Source organism: Solanum verrucosum, unplaced genomic scaffold, assembly GCF_900185275.1.
Source record: "Solanum verrucosum unplaced genomic scaffold, falcon-dt-bn FXZP01000009.1, whole genome shotgun sequence".
NCBI classification, from domain to species: domain Eukaryota; kingdom Viridiplantae; phylum Streptophyta; class Magnoliopsida; order Solanales; family Solanaceae; genus Solanum; species Solanum verrucosum.
In genome coordinates, this window is record NW_026020231.1 from 2472111 (window position 1) to 2481349 (window position 9239).

The 9239-nt window shown below is 32.4% G+C and overlaps 1 protein-coding gene and 1 non-coding gene across 2 annotated transcripts; both read left to right on the plus strand.

Annotated features, from left to right (window-relative positions):
- The first annotated feature begins 3673 nt into the window (after positions 1-3673).
- On the plus strand, positions 3674-3745 carry TRNAV-GAC (transfer RNA valine (anticodon GAC)). Its single transcript has one exon. It is a non-coding gene; the product is annotated as a tRNA-Val (tRNA).
- A 1816-nt stretch (positions 3746-5561) lies between these two features.
- On the plus strand, positions 5562-8304 carry LOC125832563 (phospholipase D alpha 1-like). Its single transcript, XM_049511743.1, has 3 exons — positions 5562-5722; positions 5804-7703; positions 7811-8304. The coding sequence occupies exons 1-3, from the start codon at positions 5630-5632 to the stop codon at positions 8251-8253; spliced, it is 2436 nt and encodes an 811-aa protein (XP_049367700.1). The 5' UTR covers positions 5562-5629; the 3' UTR covers positions 8254-8304.
- Positions 8305-9239: the final 935 nt, after the last annotated feature.

The following is a 9239-nucleotide window of genomic DNA, read 5'->3' on the forward strand; positions in this document are numbered from 1 at the left end:
ATTTTTTTAATTATTATGTTTAAATAAAATTAAACTATATAATTAAATAATTTTAAATGTAATTTATAAAATATTGGGATAACGATAATTCAAAACACATTAGACATGATAATGGTGATAGTCATATAAATCATGTATAGTTCATATATGCCGAACCAAGAGAGTCAGACATTAATAGCATTTATCGTACAAGTCGTATCCCCTATATTACGTCGATTTGATAAATTGTGAATCATTACTTATATTTGTTATCAGAATGACCTCCAATTAAGTAATTTTTTTTAATTATTATGTTTAAATAAAATAAAAGTATATATTTAAATAATTTTAAATGTAGTTTGTAAAATATTGAGATGAAAACATCTCAAAATACATTAAACCTGGTAAATATAGATAATTATAGAAACCATGCATAAAGTTCATATGTGTCGAACCAAAGAGAGTCAGACATTGATAGTATTAATCATACAAGTTTTTTCTCCTATATTACGTTGATTTGATAAGTTGTGAATCATCACTTATATTTGTTACTGAAATGACCTCCAATTAAGTAATTTTTTTAAATTATTATGTTTAAATAAAATTAAACTATATTATTTAATCATTTTAAAATGTAATTTATAAAATATTGAGATAAGGACAACTCAAAACACATTAGACTTGGTAAATATCAATAGTTATAGAAATCATGCATATAGTTCATATGTGTCGAACCAAAGAGAGGCAGACATTGATAGTATTAATCATATAAGTTTTATCTCCTATATTACCTCAGTTTAATAAATTATGAATCATTACTTATGCTTGTTACTAAACTGACCTCCAACTATGTAATTTGTTTAATTATTAAGTTTCAATAAAATTAAGCTATATAAATAAATATTTTTAAAATGTAATTTGTAAAATATTGGGATAATGACAACTCAAAACACATTAGATCTGGTAATTGTCAATAGTTATAGAAATCATGCGTATAGCTCATACTTGTCGAACCAAAGAGAGTCAGACATTAATAGTATTGATCATACAAGTTTTATCTCCTCTATTACGTAGATTTGATAAATTGTAAATCATTACTTATATTTGTTACTAAAATGACCTCCAATTAAGTAATTTTTTTAATTATTATATTTAAATAAAATTAAACTATATATTTAAATAATTTTTAAATGTAATTTGTAAAATATTGAGATAATGACAACTCAAAATACATTAGACCCGGTAAACAGTTATAGAAATCATGTGTATAGTTCATATATGTCGAACCAAAGAGAATAAAATATTAATGTTATTAATCATACAAGTTTTATCCCCTATATTACGTCGATTTGATAAATTATGAATCATTACTTATATTTGTTACTAAAATAACCTCCAAATTCCAATTAAGTATTTTTTTAATTATTATGTTTGAATAAAAAAATTTAGTGTTAAGTAAATTCAGTTAACACTAATATTTTGGCCTTAATCTGCTGTAATATTAGATTTTTTTTTTTTATTATAATACAACCAACAAGAATGTAATGTGATTCAAAAAATATTGTTTTTACTATTGACGTTACAATTATTATTTTTAAAACATAATTTGAAAACAATTTTTTTTTTTTTTACAGATTGGATGACATCCAATCTACTTAATGATCAATGTTCTCTTTGGTAGAATTTGTAGTCTTTTCCATAATTGACTATGGAATTCTCAATAATTAATGTCATTAATTATTTTTAATATGTTGGAAAAATGATGGAAGAATATAGAGATCCCAAGAATATATTTAATTTTTAAGTTAAAAGGGTAAAAATATTTAAAAAGAAACTAGTTTATAGTGTGAATGAGTCTTTTTACCATTCTGGCCAAAAGGATTTTTCCTTAATATAATTAGTCATAAGGTATGTCTTTAATTTTTTTTATTATCATTTTTATTGTTTGTTTGCAGTGTCGAATTAAACTTCGTTATATTTTGTAACGAAAGTAAAATATAAAATAAGATTGATTAAATTTTATTGAGTCTAAAAAATGCTTATTGGGCAATTTACTATTATACTTAATTGATGACATTCCCAAAAAACACTTAGCGGGTTGGATGTTTCGTTCAAATGAATTACTTGATATTTTTATCAAGGACTTGTCTAAAGAGTAGAGGAGATGAAAAGAGTCCACATTGACCATTAATGAGAATGGTGGTTTCCTTGAATAACTTATAAGGTTTCGACAATTCTCTTTTCTTTAAGCTAACTTTTGAGGGTGAGTTAGGTGCAAAAATAAATTTTACATTATATCAGAGTATAATCCATCTCACCTGATATTGGACCTCTAAATTAAATAGTTCATGCTGCTCCAGATATCGATACTGGCAGCTTGGCGCAATTGTTCTTCTCAAATCAAATCACTCAAAAATATATCAAAATAATGGTCTTAGGAGAGACTACCATAAGTATTTGAGTTTGAATTTTATATAAAATGTTGTGAAAAACATGGTACTGAATGATTAGACAATTTATGGACAGCTATATGTAGATTTTTATATAAAATACTTATTATTGTTATGTTGTTGATAATTCATAAAATAAAAGGAGTAACAAATTTGGAAAATAAGTTAAACTACATTATATTATTGTAAAAAACTTTACATTAGTATAAAACTTAAATTCGCATTTTAGGAATATTTACACAGGACTGCCCCCTAAAACAGTGACCTTAATTATTCCATCTACCGTAGGCGTAAAACTCATTCAATATCCGAAATAATTTCTAAAAAATATTCTCTGGCTTTCCCTTTAAGACTTCAGTGGCGAGGGGGTGAGGTCATCGATAAGCCTCTCCTTATTCATTCTATAGGGTGGGACTGCGTATAGTTTGGGAAGGGGTGTTGATTGATCAAAACAAGAATCTACTTCAACCGATATGCCCTTAGGCTTTTTATGAACCAATGAAATACCTATGGTTTGATACATAATAAATTGTTCATTATGTTTTACAGACAACCGAATAGGTTCAATAATTAATACCCCCTTCTTCATCAAGTCTTATAAAATGAGCGAATTTATTGGATTGGTTTATTAATAGTCTTCATTCTTTTTTACTCTGCGCCGTTGATTCCACTATTATTAGTGAGGAATAATGGAACACTTCCCTTATATTTATAGAGATAGGGGACATAATTCATATGGATATATTATAAAGTCTTGCTTGGGCTGCCGACCCGAAGCGATAGCTTCTAGCTAGTTCAGTGGATAAGATGGATGCGCTCCAACTCACTCAAGAATGGGACGACAGTGGTCCACCGGCAAGCTCGTTCTGATCTTGGACGCTAAGGAAGAGTTACGGGGCGTAAAACAAAAAAATACGCCGATCTGGTATACTATGTGTAATGATTCCCCCATTCACGATAAATAAAAAGATAAAAAGAAAAAACGATTCCATTTCGACAAAAGACCCACACCCAAGTTCCATAACTTTTGGGTCGGCGGCTCTCCCAGGGTTCCCTCATCTGATATCTCTGGGGAAGAGGATCAAGCTACGGTTTGAGCAGCAAAAAGTACCAGTTGAGGACCAAGAAACTACTCGACCCTCCTAACTCGATTATTTCCTTATAATTGTTGTACCTCACAAGCCACATTAATTGGTTGACCAACGCACCCGCTGTTCTAGCTAATTGTCCACCCGGGGTGGGGAAGGGATATAACTCAGCGGTAGAGTGTCACCTTGACGTGGTGAAAGTCATCAGTTCGAACCTGATTATCCCTAAGCCCAATGTGAATTTTTCTAGTTGGATTTGCTCCCCCTAGTTCTCCTCTTAATTAAATGACTAATGATAGTTGAAACTAGTAACTACTAACTACAGTACTTCTGAGTTATTTTTTCGCAAAAAAATAAATGTTTTGCCAAGAAATATCAGTTTATGGTTCATTTTCCAATTCTTATTTATGTTTTAAAAGAAGATGAAATATGGTAAATGATTTCTCTGTATACTAAAAATAAATTATGGAAAAAAAATTCTAAAGGTATGATCAAGTCATGGATTGGGTTCCTTGGCCCTTTTTAATTCTAAATGTATTTTGACAATATTCTTAGGTTATAAAGATTTAAAATAATGTCCAAGTATCATTTTAAGCAAGGGACATGCACAATTGAAGTTGTAATGCTTGTGAAAGAAAATAATTAACTTCACCCACAAAAATGACTCACAGTAAGAGAAAATCGTCAATTTTTTCCATTTTGGTGAATATTATTTAAATTGGAGAACTATTTACGATATAAGGTAAACATACACCAAAAATATTTTCCTTCATACCTGAACTTATAACAAGCTTACTTAGAAAAAGCAAACTTACTGCCATAAGCAACTCTACTTTTACTCAATATGGATTATGATGGAATGATTGAGATTTCTTCACTTTAAACTAAAGATGTGAAGAAAAGCACATTGGGAGTTGCGGGTCTTACAATGTGTGTACCTTAATTTAATTGAAGCTCAATACAGATACTAGACATCATGTGAAAAACAAAAATCTATTTCTAGAAAAAAAAATTCACACGGTGTGAATTAGATACAACAAATGTCGTTTAAGCCTTTAAGGGACATGCATAAATTATAAGTCATATATCTTGTACATATTCATATTGCAGGCCCAATTTTTGCTATTGCCCGTTTCAGACAAGTTTTTTCAAGGATTAGCGGTTTTTAATTTTGCAATTTTTTTTCATTTAATGAAAATTTTTGGGTTAGAGTACCCTTATTTATGCTCTAATTGCGCAAGATTAAACTTTTGGTGGACATATATGTAAGAATAGGTTAAGTCTCTTAAGAAATAATTTTGTGAGTTCTAAAATTGAACTTAAGTTTCTATCAACATAAATTTTGTAGGAACTAACTTGTGCCTTCGCGACTTTTGTTTAACTTAATTACCTTGTATTACATAAGTCATAACTTGTGCTTAGTGAATTTTATCTTGAGATTTTCTTATTGTTTGATTTATATCAAATGTATCTTCGTCCACTTTTTGTTACTTAAAGTATTAATTAAAGGATAAAAATTAAAAATCATCCCATTTAAGATGGTATACGTAATAAATCAATATTCTTGAATAGAGAACTACTTTTGATCTGAAAGTATTATTCTAAAATGCGGGCACTGTGAGATTTTGATTTATTTATTCTATATTACTTAAAATATTTACTACTATATGTTTTTAGTTATTCACTATATATAAATATTTGCTTATTTTTACCCTTATCCAATTACGGATCTGATTTAATTAATTTGCACATAAAAATCAGGTTCTCATAAAGCCAAATTAAATTAGAGTTTAGTAACCTCTGTTTACTCAGTCAACCTTTTAACATTCTGCTATGTCAACGGGGCAATTTCTTTAACCGCACAGCTTTATCGCCTATCGAATCGCCACATCACTCCTTTTTACAGCAAACATCGGATCATATTCTCTCTTTAATTTTCCTTTTGTTGGAGTGACATTTCAGGTCTAAATGCACTAATCTTTCTTTTATTTTGCATGCACTGATTATTTTCCCAAATTTGACGTAAGTTCAACTTAAACAATGATTTTTGTGTTTGTAGCACCATTTAATTTGCTACTAATTATATTGTAATCCTTTGTTTGAAGGTGAAACATGGCTCCGATTCTGCTTCATGGTACTCTGCATGTCACGATACACGAGGTCGATAGGCTGCACGGGAAGCACGGTCGCAACTTCTTTAGCAAGGTTATACATACATATTCTGTTAAATGTACTTATATTCTCATAATTGTTATGATCTGATGGATTGAAATCTCATAATTGCAGATTAAAGATTCTGTCGAGGAGACGGTAGGTATGGGCAAAGGAGCTTCTAGAATTTATGCCACAGTTGATTTGGAAAAGGCAAGGGTTGGAAGAACAAGAGTTATTGAAAATGAACCAAACAATCCTAGGTGGTATGAGTCTTTTCACATCTACTGTGCCCATATGGCTAAAAATGTTATATTTACTGTCAAAGATAACAATTCCATTGGTGCAACGTTAATTGGAAGAGCTTATTTACCAGTTAATGACCTTTTGGAAGGGGAAGAGGTTGATGAGTGGATTGAGATACTGGATGAAGACGAGAATCCCATTGAAGCAGGTTCTAAAATCCATGTGACACTACAGTATTTTGAAATCAGTCGTGATCGTAATTGGGGACGTGGAATAGGTAGTTCTAAATATCCTGGTGTCCCTTATACTTTCTTCCCTCAGAGAACAGGATGTCGCGTTTCTTTGTATCAAGATGCACATATCCCTGATAAGTTTATTCCGAAAATCCCTCTATCAGGGGGTAAATATTATGAACCACATCGATGTTGGGAAGATATCTTTGATGCTATTACTAATGCAAAGCACATGATTTACATTACTGGTTGGTCTGTATATACTGAAATAACCTTGTTGAGAGACTCCAGGAGGGAAAAGCCTGGAGGAGACGACACAGTCGGAGAGCTGCTCAAGAAGAAGGCGAAGGAAGGTGTTAAAGTCCTTATGCTTGTATGGGATGACAGAACATCTGTACGTCTGCTGAAGAAAGACGGTCTCATGGCCACTCATGACGAAGAAACTGAAGAGTACTTTAAAGATACTGATGTGCACTGTGTCCTTTGCCCTAGGGATCCTGATGATGGTGGAAGCATAGTTAAAGATTTACAGACTTCTGCAATGTTTACTCATCACCAGAAAATCGTAATAGTGGATACTGACATGCCCAATGGAGAGTCAGAGACGAGGAGGCTTATGAGCTTCGTTGGTGGCCTTGATCTTTGTGATGGGAGATATGATACTCCTTTCCATTCACTTTTTAGAACACTGGATACAGCACATCATGATGATTTCCACCAACCTAATTTTGCTGAAGCTTCGATTGATAAAGGAGGGCCTAGAGAGCCCTGGCACGACATTCATTCTCGAGTTGAAGGACCAATTGCTTGGGATGTATTGTATAATTTTGAGCAGAGATGGAGAAAACAGGGCGGAAAAGACATTCTAGTGGACTTAAGAGAGCTTGACAATGTTATCATTCCACCATCTTCAGTTATGTACCCTGATGATCCTGAATCATGGAATGTTCAATTATTCAGATCGATTGATGGTGGGGCAGCTTTCGGCTTTCCTGATACACCAGAAGAGTCAGTAAAGGCTGGTCTAGTGAGCGGGAAGAATAACATAGTCGATAGAAGTATCCAAGATGCTTACATTACTGCTATTCGTCGGGCAAAGAATTTCATCTACATTGAAAATCAGTATTTTCTCGGAAGCTGTTACGATTGGGAGTGTGATGATGTGAAAGTGGAGGAGGTAGGTGCTTTGCATCTCATTCCAAAAGAACTTACATTGAAGATCGTTAGTAAAATTGAAGCTGGAGAAAGGTTTACTGTATATGTTCTGGTTCCAATGTGGCCAGAAGGACTTCCTGACAGTGCATCTGTACAAGCAATATTAGATTGGCAAAGGAGGACAATGGAGATGATGTATAAACATATATTTCAGGCTATCAGAGATCAAGGTCTCGACGATCACCCAAGGAATTATTTGACTTTTTTCTGTATTGGTAATCGAGAGGTGAAGAAGAGTGGAGAATATGAACCTTCAGACAAGCCTGAATCTGATACTGATTATGAACGAGCTCAGGAAGCTCGTCGTTTCATGATCTATGTTCATTCCAAAATGATGATTGGTAAAGTTGTAGTTAGCAATTTCCTTTTCTATCTTATAATATTTGGCAAGTAATACATTATAGAAATACTCTAGCATTGTTTGTTACTAACTTTGATTTCTTAATAGTGGATGATGAGTACATTATAGTTGGATCAGCCAACATTAACCAGAGGTCAATGGATGGTGCAAGAGACTCAGAGATAGCAATTGGAGCATACCAGCCTCATAATTTAACGACGAGTAGGCAACCAGCAAGGGGTCAAGTTCATGGGTTCCGAATGGCATTGTGGTACGAGCATATGGGCATGCTCGATGACACGTTCCAACATCCAGAGAGCGAAGATTGTGTGAGGAAGGTGAATGAAATAGCTGATAAATACTGGGATCTGTACACAAGTGAGAGTCTAGAAACTGATCTTCCTGGTCACTTGCTTCGATACCCCATCGGACTTACTAACGACGGTGAGATCACAGATCTGCCTGGAAATGGAAATGAGTACTTCCCTGACACTAAGGCTAAGGTTGTTGGTACTAAATCTGACCTCCTTCCTCCTATCCTCACTACCTAAGTTAAATAAAACTTGTAGACTTGTTATGTTAACAAGATAATAAATTCCTAGCTAAGTCGTCGTTGTTTTTTGTTACAACTTTTTTTTTCCAGATTTTATACGTGTTCTGAAAGGATACTAGTATTGAATTCTAACACTGTTATTTTCTTGTTGATCCCATTGTCCCCACATACCTATTTATCAATATTATCTCTCCTAATACAGTCTCATGTATACACGTTTATTTGTTTATGATATTTACTTTCCATGCGGTTAATGACTTTTTTATTGGAATCTTAATTATTTGCTTCCTTTTTGATAAAACCTTTCATGTTATCAATAAAGATGGTCTACTTATCTAGGTGATTCATAGTTACAAGTAAAAACCTTATTTCCAACGCCTTAACCATCCATCTTCTTCTGATCAGATTTCTAACCCTCCATCTTTCTTTGTTCTTATCGTTTGAAGAACAAAATTCACTAAAGCAGTTCATCTTTTCACAGCCAAATTAACCATAGTTCATCTCTGATCAGATTTCTAACCCTCCACCAATGGATAAGAGCCCTAGGCTTAATAAACAAGTAATGGTGTTGATAGTCCGGCCATCATATGCTCAAAATCATCATATGAGTTGAAATTACAAATACTCAGGTAATCCACGTAATTACTTGTATAAAATACAAATTCTTAATAATTTGCTAAATTTTGCAGAATGAATTTACTACATCCATCCATTTTAATAGCTTGGTAGTTACATTGGTAATAGATGGTAAACAACTAAGTTTTTGATATACTCTAGTAATTGACCAATTTTTTCACCAACTGTACTAATAATAAATTGGCATACTTGTGGTAATTCACACAAACAGTGATACCAAATAATTTATTATACCAATCTGTACCATAAGTATTTTGACATTTAAGGTATTCTAATTTAGATCAAAAAATACACCAACAAATAGATCTGAATATTAATTTGCCACCAATTCATAGAAACAACTATTCC